We start from the raw sequence: 24,552 nt of genomic DNA on the forward strand, positions 1-24,552 counted from the left end.
TATGCTCCAAGTATCACACACTGTCCCCATGCATGAGCTGAAGACCAATAATCAAAAGCATTCCATTTAATTTGGATTCAGCATGGTGATCGACACGATATGTTCGGGCCAGGACCGTGGCAAATCAAAGACTCCAAATCTAAACCAATAATAAAGTTAAATCGATAATTGAGGTCAAGCGAGCGAAAGGCATTTTTGGGGCAGATAATATTTTGTATATCAGGCTATTTGGCAAGCATACGTGATCGTTTAACTGTAAATTAAATATAATTTACCAATAAGTATAATTACAATACGTAGTTTTGTTTTGTTTTTTTATTCATTTTCATTTTTCTTTCGCTTCGTGTTTGATTTCTTTCTTTTTTCGAATGCGCAAATCTTGTAGTCAGTGAAGCTTCAGCTGATGATCCCTTAAGCCACGCCAGACGCATAAATCATCAAGCACAACATTTTTGGATCGATAACTGTTCAAGTCTGATCCTCTAACCGTGAGATCGTTTACCGATTTATTTCGTCTGTCTGAACGTGCGCCACGCATTTAATGTTGGTTTATCCTCGAGCCTTCGAGCTGATGGATCACGCTCCTTTTTTATGAGTCTGAATTTCATTAAACTCTACACAGAATGAAAAAATTGTCTGGGCTTCTAGCAGCAGCTATTAAAGTATAGCCATATTTATGATGAATACGGGATGTTGGCATTATAGTAAGTTATATAAGCAATATGTCTAGTTTACTTATACAGAATATTATTAACTAGAATATCTTAGTTTTACATATTATTTTCATAAAAATAGTTGAAACTATTCCTTAAACAGCTTTACAGCTAAATTTACCTTACCGTAGAGCCCAAACCGTAGAGGTAATATAATTGGAGAGGTAGTATTTCCTTTCAATTAGGGATGACAATATTGACAATATTTTAAGGGCTTTCACAAATACGTTGATTTGGCTTTTTATCAGTATTAGCTGATAATAAATCTGAAAATTCATTAATAATCAATTTACGTGGAAATTCCCTAGGTAATGCCACATTTGATTGATATAAAAACTTCTATCTACCCTCTGAATAGTATGAAGATAAGCAATCTATCTTATTGCTTGGGTTGTTAATAGATCAAGTACAAGTGCTTTCCTCAGGGATTTACAAACCGAGTTATTGCACTTGCATGCAATCAATGGAGAAATATTTTATAGCATCAAAGACTGATGATGTTTTACTGCAGCAACATATTTTGACAGTTGAAAAATTGTTTTCGGTAAATGCTCATTTGATGATGATAACAAACTATAATACTACGCAAGAGTATATATTTATTGAAATGTTTTGTTCATGGGGCAAGTAGCAGAAGACTCGCATATATACTTACTCTCACAAATCTTCGTTCCATAAATAAGGCTCCAATAGCACAATTTCAGTCATAAACAAAAACAATTCAGCAAAGTCTAAAAACACGCCCACTTATTAGTTGCTTTGGATGCGCACTTCAACGTATCCTCCCTCGCGCCTAGTGGTGGAAGAAATTTGAAAGATATTTCTCCAAATGCTAGCGATTTTAACACCCTGAGAAAGTCTTACAAAGTCAATGAGTAACACTGCATACCCATCCACACATACCAAGGCAATTGTTGATTTATTTCTACCAATGGACCCAGCCAGGTATTAAATATACCCAAACATGAAAACGAAATTTAATTTTTGAAATACTTTTGCAATAATAATTTATTATGTATTACTTTAAACTTCACTTTTTTGTTAGAGTTACTATTCTCTTGTTGCTGGTTTTTGTTTTTTTGTATGTATATTTGCAATTGTTGTCTGTATTATTTTAATGGTATTATTGTAATAATTTGTATATTAATGTTAGCAGCGAGCAGCGAGAAATGTTGCACAATATGTTTTAACACTATTGTTTCAATGTATTTATTATGTTTTAGATTTTATGTTTAGTGACTATTGTGACTATTGTTAATGTAATGTTTATATTTTTTTAGTATATATATATATATATATATATAATAGCATATGAAGCGTTAAAATATATATTTATTTATTTATTTTTATATATATGTTTAATGTCGAGTTTATAACACATTTTTCAATCGGGACTGTATTTATTTCTAATAATCTTTATTTTTGCCCAACTCTTGCATTTACTATAAATACATTTATGTATGTATAATTAAATTTATATTTATTTTATTTTAATATTAAATTGTTTGTTCGGTTCAATGGGTAAGCATATGCAATACTTGTAGTGTTTTATTTATAAAATTAGTATAGATTAATGCGCTTCTAAGCTAATAAATAAATTAAAAACATCGTAACATTATTTCCGCCCGGCAGCAGCTCACTGACGCCAATACCAATAATTTAATACCTAATTTTAAAACACTATAAAGCGCTCTCTAAAATGTTCTCCGAGTTGAATACATACATAAATAGTTACATGTAATAAATTAAATACAATGTTATATTATATGATCAAAGTGTGTCTGTGTGTGTGTGTGTGTGTGTGTGTGTGTGGGTGTACGTTCGCCAACTACTCGTACTAGTCGAAGCCAAGATTAGGCAGCCCAGCACTAATATTAATTAAAAGCCTTTACATGCCTATGTACAAAATGCTAGTTATGCTATCCATAAGCCTAAAGCGTTCTCTAAGCTTTATGTGTTGGTGTCGGAAGTACATATTTAATTAAATTTCACTTTATTTTCTTTACTCTTTTCTTTATGTTTAAGCTATGTAAAAATATGTACAAAATAGCTGTTTTTTTGTTTTCAAATATTTGTGATGCTTTTGCTTTAAATATTTCAAACTTCTTTCAGTTGTTTTAAAACATAGACTATACCCTATAAATAGTTATATACATAAGATTGCTGTATTAACTGTTGGAGTTCTGCATATTTGGTCCGGTCACATGCTGTCACCTGGATTGCACTTTGAGATCAAATATCCGTGTTGCACCTTGGCAACACTGCGATCGCATGGAGCTTAGTTAGCGCTCCCAAAGAGCACCGAGTTCTTGTAATATGCCGTTGGTCTCTCTGACAATGGACTCTTGACATCGCGCTCAGCATTCGCAGCGCGTGTCTTGCGCTCCATTTCCAGCTCCTGTGCAAGGGATTCTTTCAAAATATAATGAAATAGGCAATAAATATATGACCAGCTGATGGCGACGATAGGAGTTAACTTAAATGGACTTGAAGATGGAAACAGAGTTCAGAATACATATCCATATATCTACAGATCTATATATGTGAATACATATCTATATATACACTCATTTGTCGGATATATAAAAACGCATTTACTCTACTTTTCAATTGGAGATAAAATAAGTTTGTAAAAATATTTTCTATTTAAGCTTACCCGAATAGTTTTGCCAGAAGGCGCCGGTGGCCATCAGATCGATGCCTGGATAGCTCCAAGTGGCCTTGCCGTTGCCAGTGGCAGCCGTAGCGGCAGCAACAGCAGCGGCTGCTGCCAGGCTGCCCTCGGCAGCGACAGCAGCAGCGGCAGCAGTCACTGAGGCAGCAATGGGCGGTGGTTGGTCCTCGCGGTCACGACTGGAGCAGCGCGGCTCGTTGTCGCGCGTGGCGCTGCTGCACTGTTGGCGCTCCATGGAGCCCTCGTGGTCGGAGTGCGGCTCGCGTTTAAAGTGTGTGGGTGGATCCGAGTGTGAGGCGGATGGCGCTTGCACCGTTTGGCTGGTCACATCACACGAGGAGCTTAAGGACTTGTCAGACTTATCGCTGCCGCCTCGACTGCCGCAGTCAGTATCTATGGATTTAAAAACAAAACAGAGGGCGCTGTGTTGGTTATCAAAGCGTTGGGCGCAGGAAGGATCGAGAGAGCCGAAAGCGAAAGGCGTTGGGGATAGACGGGATACGTTTTGTTAGCCATGCTTTTGTCTGTGTCTGGTCTGTGTGGCCTTCTGCTCCTCTGCCTTTTCAGCACTTACCTTTTGGCGCTTCAGCCCCATCACTGCCAACATTGCTGCACTTGCCATCAGCCGTGCCACTGCCAGCGCCCAGCTCAGCCTCGCTGCAGGTGACATTGCTGGCGCTCGCACCTGCGTTGCCTTTACTGCTGTCGTCGCCCAGCTGCTGTTGATATCGCATGCGAATTTTGCGCTCGCGTCGAAAACGCTTCTGATAGAGCACTGTGAAATGAACGGAAATGAAAAGGGATTTAAAAAGGTTAACTAAATATTTATTAATAGTTGTCAAATGATTGATATGAATTGTTTTATAAGCCGCTGCTCATGGCTAAATAAATTACAATTCTCTTATATTATACATATATATATAGTTACACTCCCTGCCTAATGAACTCATATAAAAGTCTATTAACTCAATCGATTTATCGTCACGTGTGCTAATTCTTACCGTCCGACAGTTAAGTCTGTGAAACTGGTACATCATCAAATCAGCATTAATTAGGTTAGTCAAGCGTGGTAATAGCCATTTAAAGGGTGTAGCAAATGCAGCACGACGAAGTCTGCAGACCGCTTAAGCAAAACTATTTTCCAGTCGAACCTATCGATTCGAATACCAAATTTGCAAAGATATTTTATGTTTTTTTTTCTCTCTTTTTTATCTCATTCCTTTTGCTCTGCTGCACTCAATCTTTCATTTCATTGGCCGATTTGCTGGCATGTTCGACAGCCACAAGATATTTATCGGCTTGCTTTATTATTAATGGCAATTAGATGCCTGTGTTGCTGAAGTAATATCAATGTAGTGTGGGGCCCACACACACACACACACACACATACACAAAGCTCAATTCCATTGCATAAATTGTGTTTGGCTCACTGAATGATTGGCTACTCGCAATTTGAAGGAAACTTGAGTTATTATGGGTGGAATTAGCAACTGCAGTCGATTTGTATATATGCAAAGTTTTCTACTGAATTGAAGTAGTAGTAGAAAAATTTAGCTTCAGATTTTCCGAATTACATACCCAAGCACTCATGAAAAGTTTTTTCAACTAATAACTCCCGATTTCAAAAAGTTGTAAAACAGATTTTTAATATTTTAATTATACATATCTACGATTTATTTCTATTTATATTTATACACATCTACGATATCCAAGAGAGAAAAATAAAGTTCTCTACATATCCCTACATCTCTTACATACAATGTTTGAAAATCAATATACCCCGCATATGAAAGCGAACTGAAGCCAACCACAATTACAGTTCAGAGTTAACAATTTTTGGAACTCAAATTTGCATTTACAAATAAGTGAAGGCTATTCCAAATGTCGGCCCCAAAACATAATTTGAAAGCGCTCACATGGCATCATACAATTAGTTGGCTATATAAGAGGAAAACCCAAAGTGTTTGCTGGCTCAGAAATGATGGAAAATGTGAATTTGGCTTTGATATTAATTTGTATATAAGATAATTTATAATTATCAAATGGGAGCATACAAATTAATTTTTCTGTTTGGTATAGTAGGATGATATTTAATAGCCTGCCATCTTAGTAATTAACTGTTTTTGGTTTCATATTTCACAAATTTATTACAATCGAAACATTTTTGAGATCGCGTTGACACTGTTGCCAACAGACTCACCCTTAGGGCTCTATTCTAACGGCAGGGCTCTCACACCCGCAGCATTTGACAACCCTTTCAGAACTCGCCTTTGGAGTCATCATAAAATATAATAACAACCAATTAAAAGATTTTTGTGTGTGCGTCAAATCAAAGTTTTTTGTCTGTAACCAAAAGCAACTCAAATTCCAGACTGAAAGACTCGAGTCGAGAGACCCAGTGCTCGTGCCCCCGCCCCCCCAGAGTGCCGCCTCTAATGATGTGGCGTTGTCGTAGTCGACGATGGAGTTGCTACTTTTTGCCAATCGTTCGAGTGTAACTAAATAATGAAATGATATTAAATTCATTTGAATTGTGATTTCTCTTGAAAAGGTCGCCCCAGAACCAGAACCAGAGCCACAGCCAGAGTCAGAGCCGGAGTCAGAGAGAACGGCAGCTTTTCGGACTTAAAACCTATTCGAGTCCGGCGAAACGAACAGAACGACCACCAGAGAGCGCCGACAGAGAAAGACGAGAAGTGCGCAAGAGTGGGCCAGTCGACATCGACATCGACATCGACATATCAGGTGTCATTGTCATTTGAGTCAGCTTACATTAAGCGCACACGATTGGAGTCGGCATAGGCACACTCGGGCGACTGGAACGACTCGGCTCCTTCAGGCAAAAGGGATTGGCTTGGCGCTAAATTCAATATCACGCAGAATTCATACAATATTATAAATAGACAGACACAGGCTATAAATGTTCATATTTAGATATGAATATCAAATCTTTGCTCTGACTGACTGACTGACTGACTGACTGAATGGTTGCTGATTTGATTAGCCAGAGCTAAACTGAGGCGCTTTTGCATTCATATACATTTTCGCTTTATTGAAGCTAAACACTTTCACTTGAAATCAAATTTACCATGTTCTTGCAATTTTTTTCTAATTAAATAAATTAATTGTTTCGGCATTCTTGTTCTGTAATCGATTAGAGAACGCGTATTTTCCAGCTCAGCGATTCGATAAATGTGCAAATTGCCCACGTAATTTTAGATTTTTCCTTATATAATTTATCATTGATTATGCTCAATAGCCACAAATTGTTAATAAATAATTATGTTAGATCTTTAAACTTACCACGCAATTTGCGCTCATCGACAAGTTGTCTTTCGAGGGAATCTTTGACCTCGCGTTCGCGTAAAACATCCATCTTAAGCTCGGCTATGTGGAAAAGTATGTGAAGAAACGAGAAATGAGAAACGAGAAATGAGAGAGGAAAGAGAAGAGTGCAACATTATTTACGGTCACAAAGAGCACGATTTGTTTAGCATATGGGAAAGACATAATTTGTGTTCTTGCTATTCTTGAAGCTTACCTTTCTCATAGCTGAGCTGGCGCTCCTGCTGCCTGGCGTTGTCTGCAGCCACTTTGAGCAGGCTTTGGATATTCCGCAGCAATGTTTCCGTAGAGCTGGCGGGCACAACCGCATGGGAATCGAGGCCGAGCGGACCCAGCGCCAATCCGCCAGCGAGAGCAGCGGCTGCCGCAGTTCCATCATTCGATGACAACAAGGCCTCGTTAGGCGTCAATGCCCGACCGCCGGCAGTTGAGGGTCCATTGGCTGCAACTGCTGCTGCGGCGGCTGCTGCCGCATTCGCTCCAGCGGCTGCCCCATTGGCCACGGCAGCGGCAGCCGCTAGCTGCGAGTAGTTGAGCGCGCGCTGATGCTGCAGTGCAGCGGCCGCAGCCACATCGGCGGTCGGCGAGCCCACCACGCTCAGATGATGTGCCTGATGGGCCTGATGATGGTGCGAAGCGGCTGCAGCATGTTGATGCAAATGAGCAGCGGCTGCGGCAGCGGCGGCAGTAGCGGCCGCCGAACCCGTGGATAGATTATCACGCTCCGTGTCACTCAAGTCTGTTAAAAGGCACACAAAGCAGCGTCAGCAGCGTTAGTAGAGTCAGCGAGTCAGCCAGTCAGCCATTCAGCGAGTCAGCGAGTCAGCGAGTCAGAGTTTTCACTTATCGCAGAGAAAAGCAAAGTTTACTCACCTTCATCGTCTTTGCCCAGGCAACGTTCATCGACTTCGGATTGGTTCTCATCACTGAGATTCTCTTCCTCCTCATCGTCCTCGACGCCAATTATGGGGCCGCCGCCAACGCTGCGACTGCCTTCGTCGAGGCTGCGCGACCCACGCGGCGATGCCGCTGCCGAGAGGCAATCGCTGCGCTCGCTGCCAGCGTCGCAGTTGCTGCCGCCGTGGTCCGTATTGCCGCCGGACTTGCTCAGATTGAGAACTGGACTTTGGCGCGTGGGGGAGCCTGGGGGGTACGCAAATCGAAACAACTTATCAGCACTTTCCTCAACAGCCACCGTCCGTCTGTATGCCTTACAATTGCGCGAACTCAGATCTCTCGGCTTCAATTCCCGCTCATTCACAACACTGCCGCAACGATCGATTCCACCGGCGCATATAGCCTGTTGCCTTTCATCCGTGCGCTCCTCGCGCAGACGCTCTAAGTGCTTCACTATATCTTCGTAGGCGGCACGACAATTCTCCCAAATGCCCGATCGAGCCAATGCATCCATGTTGGCTGCCGACATGCCAGCATTTTGTGCCGCCGCCTTCAACATTTGACTCTCGGGACGAGCGTGGAGCCCATGCGGCGGCATGCCGGGTGACATGAGTGCCGCAGCGCCAGGATGATGAGCATTGATTTGCATAAAGGCCATATGGTTTATGGGTGGAGGATTATAGCCGTTGGCCAATAGCGGCGACTTCTCCATACGATTTATATCTGCAACACAATTAGGATGGAAATAGTCGAAGACTGTGAAAGGCTTTGAGTATTATTGATTCAGAAAAGACTGAGACAATATTCGAGTGCAAGCATTATGAAAGCATTAACACATATATTTATAAATTAAAATTTCACGAATGATAGTAACAACTTTTTCCATATTTATTTATAAGAAAAAAATAAAATTTAAAATTTCGTTAAGAAAAATTCCCTAAAAATAATATATGTAATTATCAAACTAAATTTGATAAACATTTTATTATTTATGTAATTTACTTTATTTGTTTCCAATAAAAATATTATATTTAAAGATATATAAATAAATATAATATTAAATTGTAAATAAATATTTTTATATATGCTTAAATATTGAAATTTAATAAGTATTAGCGGATTAACCTTAAATAGTTTCAATGCTAAAAATATTTTTAATGCATTCACAATGCAATAACAATATGTTTGTTGCAATGGTTCATCAGATTAGTGGAAATAGTGCAATATCACTCAAAAATCAACGCCCCACAATTCACTCAGATGTAATTTTTTTTTCTCGATTTTCAGCTGCTTTGTAGGGATTGAGGAATGACTTGGCTAAACAACAACTGTATGGATTTCGAGTTCTCTGTAAAGAGGCGCCGACGGCGCATGGTTCTAAAGAAAGAGGATGAGATCTTTTTTTGATAGATGTATCTGATATTGTGCGTTGGCTCAGACACATTAATAAAATGGGGCGTGGCCGAAGTTGTCAGACGCTTCAGGAATTCATAGAGAGCCAACAAATATGTAAAAATCAATTAATTGCGAGCGTTACTTTGGTATGGGCAAGTATCTTGAAGTACTTAAAATAATTACAATGCCTGGATACAGACATGAAACACAATTCGAACAACAGCAGCAGCAGTCGGAGTCGGAGTCGGAGCAGCACTTGGAGCAGCAGCAGTCATAAGTCCGAGCAATGTCTGTTTGTAACTCTTTAAATGCGATTTCCTGTACAAATCACATAGTGGCGAGTCGAAACGTTTTCGATTTGATTGCTTGCCTTGGACAAATGGGCATTTATCTGAACTTGAAGCTGGGAACTCGCGCAACTGGCAACTGGCAACTGGCAACTGGCAACTGCTCAGAATTGGGAACGTGCACAAACTTGTAGCTGAAACCGAAACAATTGCGCATTGTGTATATGTATCCGTTCGCCAAACTTATAATCAAGGCATCCACAAATCACACAAACTTCGCCCTCTCTCTCTCGCACTCTCTCACAGTTTTCTTTTTTTTTTTTGGTTTTTTTGCAACTTCCAATTGGCTGCACGAGTAGTGAAACAGTTAGCCCAAAAGCCACTTGGCTGCGAATCTCAAATGATTTTATTACCATTTCAAGTGCGTTTCGGCAATTGGTAAAATCGATTTGTTCGCTGCTTGTAAATCGTGATTATGGCGGCGCCGACGGCCATAACAGATATTCAATGCGAATGGGCTAAGATTGGTCTAAGGCAAATGGCCAAAAAGGCAACGACAAAATTGCACTTGAATAAATGTTGAATTTCTTTACTTACCACTAATATGGCCATTCTCGTAGGCATAGTCGCCATTGTCCAGTCTGTGCTTCTTCAGCTGCGGATGCTGTGTTAGGTGCGTGGGCGGCAGCGAGAGGCCAACTGGGCCACGTTTTGGTGGTCTACCCGGTCTGGAACTGCGGAATTGCAGAGAGTTACTGTTTGGGTTGAAAGCAATGACAATTGGCTTGGTATCAGTATAGAGCAGCTGTAGCACACCAAACGAAATGGGTTGAAGGCAAATGAGATCACACACAACTTACTGGCGTAACAAAAATTTCGGTGGCTATTTTATGCTGCTTATAAATATACATATATGCGCATATATATGTATATATATTTTCATATATATAATATAAATAGAAGTGTGGCTTGAGAGTTTCTTCGAGCATTTCAATTTTTATAATAAGGGTATTTGTTTATAAAAAATTTTAAACATTTTTTTTAATTTTAGTTGATTATAATTTTTCCTAGTAAATTTAGTTGCACGGATAAGACAAGAAAAAGCAGGCAGGTTGTAGGACAACAGTTGAATGATGAAATATTATTAGAATTTAAATAACATAAATTCATTTTTGCAAAAATAAAAAATAAAAAATATATCAGTAATAAAATAAATAAGCTGACGTAATATATGTATATATTCTTATTCAGACTCCAAAATGTAAAGATCTCTGTAAATGTAAATTCTGATGGCTGAATAGAATATATCAACAAACTGCGTGGCTCAACATTTTTTATTAAATTTCCAACATTGTTTTATTAACACAAAAAAAAAAATTTTCAACTGTGACTATAGCAATATAAATTCTCGTATAATTTTCATTAGAAACTGTTACTATTTGCTTAAAAAATATTTGAATAAGCCTTAAGCAAATACTTGACGTACGTACGATTAGCTAAGGCTAAGGCACAAACAAGTTTACACAGCAGTCAGAGCGAAGCTATTTATGATAAACAAGTTATTCAGATAAATATTAACAAACATTAGCTGCGTCTGCCGCAAATACTCAGGAACTAAATGCAAATAGAGAGACTCCGTGCAGCTCAACTATCTCCAGTAGCCGCAGTCAACAACAATTAACAATTACCCAAATTAAAAAAAAAAAAAAAAAAAAAAAAATTGTGCCTACCTGTTGTTTACCTGGGGCAAACAGCAACAAGCAAATAAACTCCGGTAGCAATGTGGGCACAGATTGAACAATTTATAATTGTGCGTGGGTCCAGAAGAAGCTGCTGCTGCTGCTGCTGCTGCTATTGCCCTGATAGAGTTGCACTCCATAAAGCGATTGCAAATATTTACAGTTATTTCAACAATAAATATCAATATTTGAATGTAAGCGCCGACTCGGAAGATTTAATTGTGCCTATGACACATACGTACACACACACACACGCACACTGAGAGGCACTGTGGACATGGCCTTGCGGGTCATGTAAAGAGAGCCAGCGCCAATGCACTTACTAGAATCGTTGCGAAAGACTCAAAGCGAAGACCCTAGCGAAAGTGTTTTATTTTTTCATTATTATTTTAAAATTTTTTTTTTTTTTTTTCTCTATGACGTGCAAAACAAGCGTCAGTCAAGTTAATGAATTTATTAAAACTAAAGAAATGGCGACAGCTGGAGCAAACAACATCTGCTAGCAACACTCTCTTCTCTCTTTTTTTTTTCATTCTTTTCTCATTCTGATTGCTGTAAACAGGGCCACCGATAAGCAGGCGTCCATTCCGATGCTAACTTCCGTTGAAACATGTCTTGGGAGTAGCTCTGACTCTCAAGCTTGAAATGTACATACTATGTACATACATCTGTTTTGATTGAGCTAGTCAGAAATCGGTTTAACTGGAATAAGCAATTTGTATACCTTCATGGATAAGGTCTCATGATTTACACGTGGAGAATGTTCTTCATGGGTAAATAGAAATTTAGGGCAAGTCAACAAGAGAAATGCGTTAGCTAAAAAACAACAGAATTTCTGCTACTTATTCTTCGTAAGAAACTGAAGTTTGATTAAAATAGTAATAAATTAAATAAACTCGACAGGCTTGATAATTTTTAAATGTTGTTGCATGAAAATTATTGCAAAAATTTACAAGCATAAATGTATATATCTTTTGCATTAACTTTTAATAAACTAACGCAATCAAAAGGTAAATATAGCAAAATAAAAATCTATATATAATATTAAGATACAAATATTCATGATGAAGTAATATGCTGACATAATATAATAATAAATTCTTCTCTTTGAATTACAGCTTGTAGTATATTCAGCAAAGTTTATTTTAATATCTTTGTTCCATTTGATTTGAACCTTCAGATTAATACTCTGATCAGGCAGAGCCACATTAGCTAAATCTCTTCTTAATATGGGTCAAAATATATATGTATAAACATAATCCACTGTCAGTTTAAACTCAAGATCAAACATTCTTGATTTTGATCATGCACTTGACTTGAGAATTTTGCCCAAAATTTAACTGCATAACATAAGAAAAAAACAACAACAACAAACGTCTAGTCAGGAAGAGGAAGAGGAGCAAAGCATGCAAACTGGTTCGCAATTGCTACTTATACAGACGATATAACAATTTGCTCGGCTGAGGAGGGCATTTAGCTGGCAGAGAGCGAACCAGTTTGCAGCTGTGTATTTCGCCAAGTGTATTTCAATGCTCAAGGGACAGCCGATCTGTGAAACATTGAATTGTGATCGAGTCCTGCTCTGCGCAAAGTGTTGCAAGCAACAAAACGAACACAAAACAGAATTGGATGAATGCAATTGCAATTGCAATTGCCTAAACTGTGGGGCGTTGCCCAGACATTTGTCAGAGAGCTTTCACAGGCAGAACTCGAACTCGAACTGAGACTGCGACTGGAACTGGGAGTCGAGCATGTAGAGAGGCCAGACCAGACACCAGAGATCTCATACAAGCTGTGCTTAACCCACTGCCCGGAGCCAAGCTGTTGTCGCTGTTTCGCATTGGCAAATCAATTAAATTTATTGCGACGTTGCCACCTCACATCCACAAGCATTTGATTGCAGTTCAAATCGCCAACTGCACTGCAGTTAATTGCCAGCGAAATTTACATATTTCAATTATGCGCCGCTAACAGTGGCTTTAATTGAATCTACATGGGCAACAAATTGATTCCTACGGCTCGATTCACCGAGTTAGTCGACCTGCACAAATTCTCAGAAGAAGCCTCCAAGTCGTTTGAAGTTGACTTCGATTTCTTTGCCGATTGATTGAACCAGAGTCAACGCGAATTTCCATGAAGCGCCGCCTTACGCAACTATCGAGCTTAGAGCCAATGCTAGGAACTCATTGTAAAAACGACATGCAAACGTACAAATGACACGACATTCACATAGTTTTACGGCCCTCAAGAATGCATATACATATATAGGGGGAGATACACAATACTAATTGGGGGCTTAAGTTCACTGAGTTGTGGAGAACACAAAAGTGGGGAGCTAACAAATTGCACTAGCTGCTGTCGCCCATTGACAAATGCACCTTGAATAGACAGCTAGAAATAGTAGCTGAGAGTAGGCAAAGCACATTTATGTTTACAGTTAACAAACATATTCAAATAATATTTTCCCCTTAGCTAACTGAGCAATCTAATTCAGTTTGAGCAAAGTGTCTAAGCCAAATTCACATTGCCAACCAGAATACAGTACGTTTTTTTTGTTCCAGACCTCCCATAAAGATATATATTTGTGTAAGTAATACGCAGTAGTCGGCTCTAATTAAGGATTTTGGCTAGCAATTTCTAAGGCTGGCATACAATTTGTAATTTGTTTTCTTCTCTCTTTTTTCCAGTGGAGCTCTCACAGTCCAGCGAGTATGGCTAGTCGCCTCAGGCAAGTCGCTTTTCTTGTTTCTCTTGATGATTTTTGTTGACTTCAATTTTCAATTGGCGTGCTAATAACTCATTTAGTTCGCATACTGAATTACAAAGCATGCTACAACGTCGCCGTCGCCGTAGCCGTCGTCGTCGTCGTCGTCGTCGTTGTTGGGTGTCGTGTTTTCTTACAAACAGCTCAGCTCGCAGATACACAGACATTCACTGCAACTCCAACGTCCTCTACTACAGATATAGTATGCTATATATATATAGACATATACATATATTTGTTGCAAATGCTGCTAAGAGAATATTAGCCGCATTTTCCTTTTTTTTTTGTAGTTCTTTGTAATTATTTATTATAAAAATAAATTGATCTATTGTTGCTTCATTTATATTAGCTTTGGGTTTTCTTCTTCTTTACTATTTTGTTCCACTCAATTAAGTCGCACTTGAGAAATGCAAATTCGAATCATCAAACAACCGAGGATTGAAGCTCACATCTGTCTAACAGAAGCAGTGCAACGGGAAATTTACTTTTCTCAAAAACTATATTAAAAAAAAAAAAAAAATTGATTTATGGAGTTGTATAGCCAGTCGGCAAATGCTTCAGAAATATTTATATATTTATGTGTAAATTGTTTTTAGATTTATTTGAAAACACTTCAAATTGTGGAAATACTTCATAATTATTGAAATATTGATTTAATATTGTCAAACATTTTTTTTATGGAATAAAAAATTTGATTAAAAATTTTAATATTTTTTGGAAATTTCCGGTCTTATTAAAATTTAAAATGTTAATGATGAATTAGTCATTAACAGTTGATAATTTAATGAATTTTAAATTTAGTTATTAGTAAAATATTTTCATTTGTCACACACTCACTATATCACACACATCTATATACATACACACACACATATATATTTTCCCTAATGCTTTCATTTACATACGTAGTCGCACTATTAGGCACGCCAAGCGAAATCGAATCGAGTCAAAAGGAGTGTCTCTAGCAACTCAAGTATAGCAACGTTGATCCACGAGCGAATTGTTGCCCCACCTCGAACCACCACAACAACAACAACAAAGTGACTTTGTGGATGCCGCGCGCAACTCTAAACGACGTTTTGGTCAATGCGACGGACCAAAGAGACAGCCAAGCGTCAGATGAGATCAAATTCAATTTGCCAGAGAATTTGGCAAATCAATCGATTGAAAGAACTGACAAACTAGTTGATGGACTCAGACTTGATAGACTGATAGATGGATGGGTTGACAGATAAGGGGGGAAAAGTGAATTCATTCATTTCCGGGTCAATGTGTAGTTTTTTGGGATAACAAAAATTGTCAATAGAGGATATCATGAAATAGAAGTCGCGACAAAAAGGCAAACAAATATAATAATAAAAAAAAATATTGCAAAATAACGAAAAACGGCTGAGCTCTCGAGTATTTTTAGAGTGAAAAATAAAGAAAGTTTCCAAAATATCATTGAATGTGTGGCGGCATCAGATCACATTTGTCAAGAGTATGAAACTGCTTTGTAGATTGATCCACATTTGTGTTATCCTTACGTAAAAGAGTAAACTTTAACACGCTCTATTTATTTAATTTTTAGGGTCCTATAACATCCGGGCTCGCGGTTCGGCCCATTTCCGCATTATGCAATTAATTTAATAACAAACATTTTTTCGCTCTAAAAACTCTCAAGTGCACACAGAACGCACAGCTCAATGTACGATTGATTTGCGATTTCAACAGATTGCCATAGTTTTTTTTTTTTTTTTTTTTTCTTTTTTTTTTATTTATTATACTTGTGTGTTTACCTCTCTGGCGGCTTGATCGATAGGCATCTGCAATTAAAAAGAGAAGAACAAGAGACAAGTGAAGTATCGTACTATACAAAAAAAAAAGAAGAAGAAAAGGAGAAACAATTGTGTGTGTGTGTGTAAGCTTCGACAGAGCAAAATAAAAAAAAAAATACAGAGAGAGAGAGAACTTTAGAATTATGTTTCATTTATGTACACATGGCGGGCAAGCGGGTGTGAAAATGCACACGCCTTAACCCTTGGCAGACCCGTGCAAGCAGCAACAACTACATTTTATAATTACCCTGGCTCACAGAATATAAACGCAATGGGGTGCAACTTGTACCAGCCCTGTTCCTCTGTTCCCCCGTTTCCCCTCTATTCCGCTCGATTCCTCTGCGCCTCTGTTCCTCTGTTCCTCTGGTTTCCCGTGTTGCCCTTTTGTTGCCGTTAACAGCTACAGCGAGCGCCCGGCAGGCCCTTGGCCAGGCTCTATAAAACTGCCAACTGCCTTTAGCGGTTTTTTTAGCTTTACCCTTTTTTTGGTCAGTTTTGTGGCTCTGTCAGCGCCCAATTCTCTACTTGTTTCAATTTTACGCAAGTCTTTCAAGCTAATAATAGGTTTAACCGCATTTTTAACTGTTCTTCAATTGGTTGAGCGCACCCCGAGACCTGGAACTGAGGCCCTTGGAAATTCTGCTCAGCGCATGTGCACTTTGGAGCACTGTTTCCATAATTAACTATATTGTTTTTCATTGCATTTATGCGGCTCGCGGTTTTGCAGATACCCGTGGTTTTCTCCTCTGAAGGACAGGCCAACTGGCTCACTGAGACCCAACTAAAAAACACTCTCCAATTACATATGTCTGTTGTCTTATTTATGTTGCCTTCTGATGGCGTGCACACAAAACATAGAACATTTTGCGTTTTGCATATTTAAATATATATTTATTATTTCATATAACATATATTTTCGATAATATCATAAATATTATATACCTCAAATATTTTCTGTTTTCTATTATTCTATGATTCTATGAATTATTTAATTCCTATGATCAAATTTTTTATATATTTTAAATTAAATTTTTTTTTAAATGTATAATATAATATATTTTAAATATTAAAAAACAATATATAATGTCGAAATATATATTGTATTAAATATGAAAAAATAAAATAATTATATAAAAATTCTTTAAAATGTTGAAAAGTTTCATGTTTTGCACAGATTTTTTTCAAATTTTATAATAAATAATTGTTATAAATCATAAATTTCTCATTTTGAAAACTGTAGCTATATTTCATATTTTCAATATATATCATATATTTTAAGTAGTGATTTTTTTTTTAATTTTTTTTTTTATGTTCTCTTCATAAATCCCAAAATGAAAAAAATGCATCCCTATTTATTATTTATCATAATTCTCCAACTATATTTTAAGCCCTTTTCATGGAATACTGATTTTCAAATTGTTTTTAAATTGAATACCAAAAATCTTTGGTCTAAATGAACTCCCAACATTTGCCTATACATTTTCTAAATATTTGCCTTGCTTTATGTTAGTTAAATCAAATCAGAAACTGTTTGTCTAATTAATGAATAAAATTTTGTTAAATTTCCCAAATGCTTTTAAATTTAGCTGAAAGAGCTGATAACATATTTATAGGCTACAAGATCTCAAAATATGTATAATTTTTTTTTTTTTAATAATTTCTATAATGTAATAATCATTTCAGATTTAGATACTGAATACGAATTGCATATATGCATGTATTTATATAAATATTTAAGGCCTTATATAGTAACTAGGTTAAGGCAGTGTTGTTGTTGTTGCTGCTGCTGCTGTTGTTGTTGCTGCTGTTATTTATAATCGAAACGGAAATGCTTTGACAGGGCACCGCACGCGTCGAATATGCGATTTGTGTGTTGGGCAACAACAAAAGGTAAAAACTATTTGCAAACTGTTGTTAGAATCGTTAACAAATTTACGCAACGATTATATATGTATATATTATATATATACATATATAGAGGTAGTTAGTTAACAATTGAAACTCCAGTTTGAGTTTGGCTACAGAGTGGGCTGGGCATGTGCAGTACGGTTTGCATTGCGTATTTCCGCCAAATGTCATCAGAGGCAAAAGTTTCTTGATTAGTTGCCTACCCGTGCCCTCCCCGCCCAGAAATCAATCGATATGCGATAGACTTAATATATTTTTGCAAACTATTTGCATAGCCAATGCGTTTCGCTTCAACCTATGCCTATGCCTATGCCTATGACTATGCCTATGACGGAAGGGAGGGGTAAATGTAAATGGGCTTTGGTCGGGTCTCACGCAACGGGCCGCCGTACGTGAACAGGAAATAAGTAAAAATTGAACAATTTGAACAACAATTCTCATATGCATACCTGGCCGTGGTGCAGTCTCTATAGAGCACATCAAAGTCCTTACAGCTGAGCAGCTTGCAGCGATTGACGCCCGGCTGTATGGCGCCCAGGCCACGCAATATTCGCACCTGCTCCACATTGCAAACGAGCGGCACAATGTCCAAGCGCTTCAGTTTCGTATAGACCGTATGCAGGCCACCCACCAGATGCTTGAGGAATAGCTCAAAGGCCTGCGGCAGGCATAACATTGTCTCGTTGCTAATTATGAACGCAGCGACCTTCTGGCCACGATACTCCACCAGCTTGCACTCGTTGGCACTCGGATCTGAGGTGGAAATGGGCGGCGGTGAGTTATATGAACGCGGTGGCACATGATGATGAGCAGCAGCCATCAGCTCCAGCGGCGACGCATGATGCATCATCTGCAGTGAATTGAGCAGGCCCAGTGAATGCGGCGGCAAGCCGTGCGGCATGCGAGGTGCCAAACCCGTGCTCAATGCGCCGGCAACATGCGGCGGCGGACTGAGCTGGTGATGTTGCTGTTGTTGCTGTTGCTGCTGCTGTTGCTGCTGTTGCGCCATTTGTGCCATCATCGAGTGATTCAACGAGCTCACCGGACTCACTGCGCTGCCATGACGCGTCGGACTGCTGGCCGGCGAGCAGCTGGAGCCACGACCATTGCCCGTGTGCGAATTGCGTCCATTTGGACGCTCATCGCCAGCGCCACGTGAACTGTTGCTGCCATCTCGGCAGCCATTCTGTTGCTGTTGCTGTTGCTGCTGTTGCTGTTGCTGCTGCTGTTGCTGTTGCTGCTGTTGTTGCTGTTGCTGAGCCGCTGCAGCGGCGGCGGCGGCAGCAGCTGCCGCTTGCTGTTGCTGCTGATGATGCATTAGCATTGCTGTTGTATTCATGTTGCTGCCAACCAAAATCTTGTGAGCACTGATGCTGTTGCAATTGATATAACTGTGGTTGTGATTGTGATTCTGATTGTAGTTGTTGTTGATTGTTGTTGTATTATTGTTGTTGTTCATTGACCGTTCATCGGCTTGTTGTTGTTGCTGTTGCTGTTGCTGTTGTTGTTCACTGAATTCACTTGTCACGGATTGGCTACTGACATTGATAGAATCCATGCTTCATCATTGGTTAACAAAAAACGTTTATCTTTTGCCGTTTATATACATATATATATTTCTTCTTTTTGTTGTTAGCCGATGTTAAAAGTTCACTAAAAAATGGACACGTTGTACATAATTAATGAACGTTTAATACGTTTTTAATTATTTTTGGAGTCTTGACTTCATAGAAAAACTCAAAGCGTTTTAGCTATTATAATTTGTATGCGTTGTATATATAACTATATTTATTTCTTCTTCTATGTGAGCTTTGACTTTGAATTCTCAGGAACCATCAACATTTTTTGTTTTACTGATTATTTGTCTAATCAATTACTAATCAACTTTGACAGTTTATTATTCTTGAAGAAATAAATTATTTTTTAAGCAAACCTACATCGAAATCTATTTGAAAAGTATACTATTTTGGAGATTAGAACTTTACAGATATAAGTATATAAATAAGTGCATATAAAAAGAAGTATTTCATTGAAGTATTTCGTGAAGCTAATCCATAATTAATTTGCATATAATGGGCATATATCTCAAATAATATAAATAATATGCACATATAAATTATATGCACATTTACTGAAATAATTCAGTAAACAAACTATATACATTTTCAAAACTCCTAGTTCTAAAATAATATAACATTCTTTCTTTTTGAAATATTTTTCACATATAATATTTAATTTAATTTATAATCTTTCAGATTTAATTTTCTTTTTATCAATTATCAGCTCAAGCAAGTCTGGACTCCTCTGAAATTTACCTCATAAATAATTTGTATTTAAACGTAATTAATTTTAATTAATATTCCTATAAGGCGAACACGCACTTTAAATATATTTTTTATTGATTTCTGTGTTAGTTTGTTTCAACTTGCATTATTGATTCGATATGTTTCTTTTTATTATTATTAATTTTTCAATCAAAATTCTTGTATAATCTTTGCACAAATCAGAATTGGAAAACAAACACCAACTCAGCAAAACGCCAATTGGGCGACAGTGAGAGAGAACGTAAACCGTTATTCGTTAGCGTACCGACGGCGCGTCAATGAGCTTTTTGGGGGCCTTTGGCTGGCGCTGAGGCCACGACGAGCACAGCACACGAGAGGACTACGACGATAACTGAGACTGCAAGAAATCAACGAAACGAATTGCATTCGAATGGGAATCGTCACTCACTACTCGCACAAACCTCCCACACACAAAGACACATTAATTGGTAAAGCCGCTGTAACGCGCTAGACAGAGAAAGAGAGTGAGAGAGCGAGAGGCCATACACACACGAATCAAATGTATTTTCTTTTTTTTTCTTCTTCTTTATATTTTATACACCCACACCACGAGGCGCGTCGTTCCGTTATGTACCGAGATACATTTTCGTTCACGATGTCGCGAGAGTCGAAAATGGAAATGCGCGCGCAAAACTTTTATTGCATTACCTTTGCTTACGAATGACAAATTCGTAATGAAAGGCGAGCCAAATGTGTTTCGTTTCGTTGCCAGTTTCCAGTGTTCAAACCAAGCCTCGGCGTCCGCAGCGCCAGCAGTAGTAGCTGCAGCCCCATCTACATTACATATACATGTACACAATCAGATGTATGTATGCGTGTGCCTGTGAGTGTGTGCGTGTGTGTATCTGCGATTGTGCAAAACCCGAAACGATATGTATACGAATGCGTTGCTGTTTGAATTGTACACCAATACAAACAGAAAGTGGGAGTGGTATATAATAGTTACTTCTGTCTGTGTGTATGTCTCTGACGCTGTCTGGCTTTGTGCGCTTGTGTTAGCATCCCCGAAAACACAATGACAAACGTAATAAAATACAAACAAAAACAAACACAAATGAAATGAAACACAGAAGCAGAAACGACAGAACGAGAACGATGGCTGAGACGGAAGAAAATTAGCAGCAGCAGCAGCAAAAGCAGCACACACACAGATGCATGTATGTATGTACATATATACATTGACAGCGCTCTCTCACTCAAACTTTCCTAAAAAGCAGCACTGACGCTGACGCTGCTGTCGCCGCCCTATACAATACGGTAACATTCGTTTTATTTATTTTTTCATTTCGTTTGTTGGCTTGGCGTTTTTTGATTGCGACGATTTCATTTCATTTGCGTTTCAATTTCATTTCGTTTCAGGCAACAGGGTACATTCTCTCTCTCGCTCAATCTCCCTCTCGCTTGTTCTCAATGGATTGCAAGCACCGCACTCGCTTACACAACGCGCACATACAACGTGCACACAGAGCAGGTGGCTTGCAACCAATAAACATGAGGGAGCGTGAGCGACACATTTACATATTTGCATTGTGTGTGTATGGTTGAGAGTGAGCGCTGCCCAGTAGCGCGCGCTCACTCACTCCAATGGCCGACGTCGCTTATATAAACAAATGACAATTGTTTTGCATTTCTGTTCGTTGGCTCCTTTTTTTACTTTTTGCTTTTCTTTATGTCAGAGTAAATTAAAATAAATGCATTGCATTTGCAAAAAACTTCGTGTACTCCCGACGTTAAACTTCGATCTCGACTCCGACTTGGTGGCAGCTTGTGCGCAGCTGCTTAGCGAGCGATTCGTTTTACTTTATTTTTGTTAGCTACACAGCTCATTTTCTTATTGGAAAAGCATTTTAATTTCAATTAAAAAAGTAAATGACAAAGTTTTTGAACCCCTCCGCTGGCTGAACCTACTCTACACACTCGAATTGCCATTACCCTATTCTTATCAAACTCGGCTTTTGGGTGTGTAAGCGAGACAGCTGCTGCTGCTGCTGCCGCCGCTACTGCTCGGGATGAAGTCCATCTCATATATTCACTGTTTTTTTTATGCTATTTGTGGGTTTGTCAACCGTTTCCCTTTTCGTTTCTCATTCGTTTCACAATTTTCCATTTCGTCTTCGGCGTCGCATTTATATTTCTTGCAATTTTTTGCTTCGATTCTGAACGGTTTGGCAATAGTCGTCCTTCCATCCCGCTCGCACTCGTTGCCATTTTAAAACATGCACTGTGAGCGTGTGTGTGCGTGTGTGGCTACATAGCAGGAGTTGGGAGCCCTGCTCAAGTACGAATGCTCGACTTTTGGGGCTGGCCTGGGGCGCTTATACTTATAATAAAATACCAAATACTTGTCGTTGTCGCACCTTTTTGGCATCTTCTGATATTTACATATACATATGTATGTATTTTATATGAATGTAGCATGCATACATATATACATGCATACAAACATATATACACACACATACCATGTCCATATACGAATGTATTTTGAGTATATACGAATGCATGAGTGTGTGTGTGTGCTCGGCGTCAATGCTGTGGGTTTTCTTCTCTTTTATTCTATTATTTGTTCCCAGTGGCTGCCGCTGGCGATTCTTTCTGTTATATGTGTTTGTGTATCTTATTCAATTTCAGTTGGCGCCACCAATCGGAAATCGTTCTCTTCTCATTGCCGTGTTTTTTTGAGAACATTTCTTTTTTTTTTTTTTTTTTGTTCTGCTCTTTTCCCACATTGTACATATGTATGTTTGTATGTAGCTGAGTATATGTTGATACATAGACGTTTTTTTTATGTATTTGCAGTTATACATACAAACACATTTATAAGAACTCGTATGTGTATATATATATATATATATATGTGTCTATATGTACTTTTATGGCAAGTATTATAATTCCCATTGCTTTTCTGTAGACTGAAATATGTATTTAAAACGATTATAGAAATTCCTTTGTATTAAAATTTTGCTTTATAAGAGAATATAAAAATAAAATAAAAAACAACAAAAATTAAAAATGGAATATGTCTTAATTTGTACCATAAATTTTAATAGAACTTATACGGACCACAGGCTAAGGACATATAACATATGTATATATTTGAATATATGTGTTGTATTTCTTTTCTGGACATACTTGTTTTAAGAACTATATTCTTTTTTTTCTATTGATCTCTATTAATAATATGTTTTCTAGGATCGTTCAATTATCTTAGTGTTTGATCTTAACACAATATTTTGCTCTGCGAATATCATTAATAAATAGATAAAACTACAGATCATAGCTCTAGTTCATAGTATTATATTATATAACAATGATTATAAGGATACATCATGCCTGAAGGCCTTTGTCACTCTGGCTTAACAAATTGTTATTTAGAATTAATTCTTGATAACAATAAATAAATAAATAAATAAATAAGGATACATCTTGGTAACAAATCATAAAACAAGGCTATGAACTAAAACTCTACTTAAGTTCTATAAGTTTTATATATGTTTCTCCTATATGTTATAAGGATTTGCAATAAAAATTTTTCGTGACAATTTCACACACATTTTAATGTACTTAAACTTGTGGTTAACTAGTTAAACAGTTTAAAAAATATTTTTCTGTATTTATTCTCTACTCTACACACATATGCATATATTCTATTATATGTAAATATTAAAGCTTCTCATTTCAATCAACATCAATATATGATTTAATATATAAATAATTAATATATAAAAGTTGCCAATATACATTAACAATTCTTGACAATATATGACCCCATTTAAGAAACTTGGAATATGTAAGAAAAAAATAAAACTTCTCCTGTAGAAATGACATCATCAAATCAAAAATCGCAACTTAATAACATTATATGAAAAAATAAAAATAAAATAATAATAATAATAACTTCTCTTCCTCACATACTAGAAGAAATTGTGTTAAAATTACAAATTCAACATTTTGAACATTAAATTAATGTTTTTTTGTGGCTCATGCACAGTTATGGTTTAGGCCGAAATCAAATTTTTAGTTGATTTGATTATAATTGTCGGAATAAATGACGGAATCTTGGAAAGGAGCTATGTATATTTTCAGCTTCTACAAGTGACGGATTGGTCTGAAAAAACATTTAAATATTTCTAAAATGTAAAATAAAAATATTTTTAGGAAATCTTATTGGTCATTAGAGAGCTATGGGAAAATAAAAACAACTACTAAATATATATTTATAAAAATTGCAATTTCAAGACCTAAAAAGCCTGCAGATATACAAATATTGTTAAACTTTCATTTTAAAATCGAAGTCGGAGTACAATTTTATATATGTATGTAATTATTGTTTCAATAACTAGTATCGAGTCGCACCTCTTCGCATGTCTGTTTTCTTTTTTTTTTTTTTTTTTTAGTCTACCAGATTTCCAAAGGCATTAATTAAAGTGTCAAGCGAATATGTTCTCTGTCTAACATTTGTTTGCTTATTTTTTGCATCCGAATATTTGCTTTAAATTCGCGCCAATAGCATATAACAACAAGCTGTTTGCTACATAACTCATTTAAATGTATCGAGGAATATGGTAACCCCAATTTTGCGTGACCGATAGCTACTTTAAAAAAAAATATAAATATTTATATATTGATTAAAATTTACTTGTTTAATAACTTACTTACTTACTTTGT

At 37.5% G+C, this 24,552-nt stretch overlaps 1 protein-coding gene and 2 long non-coding RNA genes across 18 annotated transcripts; 2 read left to right on the forward strand and 1 right to left on the reverse strand.

The window, feature by feature from the left end:
- Window positions 1-1,980: 1,980 nt before the first annotated feature.
- On the reverse strand, window positions 1,981-20,738 carry dac (dachshund family transcription factor). 16 transcript variants are annotated; one of them, XM_089464830.1, is made up of 11 exons: window positions 20,533-20,738; window positions 17,989-19,192; window positions 15,593-15,619; window positions 9,909-10,066; window positions 7,948-8,385; window positions 7,606-7,875; window positions 6,929-7,471; window positions 6,691-6,774; window positions 3,962-4,162; window positions 3,370-3,780; window positions 1,981-3,125 (listed from the first exon to the last, which is right to left on the reverse strand). In XM_089464830.1, the coding sequence occupies exons 2-11, from the start codon at window positions 19,095-19,097 to the stop codon at window positions 2,992-2,994; spliced, it is 3,375 nt and encodes a 1,124-aa protein (XP_089320956.1). In that variant the 5' UTR covers window positions 19,098-19,192; window positions 20,533-20,738; the 3' UTR covers window positions 1,981-2,991. The 16 variants fall into 16 exon arrangements, with proteins under 16 accessions (XP_089320956.1, XP_089320955.1, XP_089320954.1 ...); XM_089464829.1 differs by having other exon boundaries at window positions 20,129-20,555; XM_089464828.1 differs by having other exon boundaries at window positions 19,921-20,555.
- On the forward strand, window positions 13,444-14,311 carry LOC149269790 (uncharacterized). Its single transcript, XR_016269303.1, has 2 exons — window positions 13,444-13,636; window positions 13,738-14,311. It is a non-coding gene; the product is annotated as an uncharacterized LOC149269790 (long non-coding RNA).
- LOC149269791 (uncharacterized) lies at window positions 20,648-21,945 on the forward strand. Its single transcript, XR_016269304.1, has 3 exons — window positions 20,648-21,041; window positions 21,102-21,141; window positions 21,244-21,945. It is a non-coding gene; the product is annotated as an uncharacterized LOC149269791 (long non-coding RNA).
- The last annotated feature ends 2,607 nt before the right edge of the window (window positions 21,946-24,552 follow it).

Source organism: Drosophila arizonae, chromosome 3 (assembly GCF_054131065.1).
Source record: "Drosophila arizonae isolate 15081-1271.41 chromosome 3, UAZ_ARI_1.0, whole genome shotgun sequence".
NCBI classification, from domain to species: domain Eukaryota; kingdom Metazoa; phylum Arthropoda; class Insecta; order Diptera; family Drosophilidae; genus Drosophila; species Drosophila arizonae.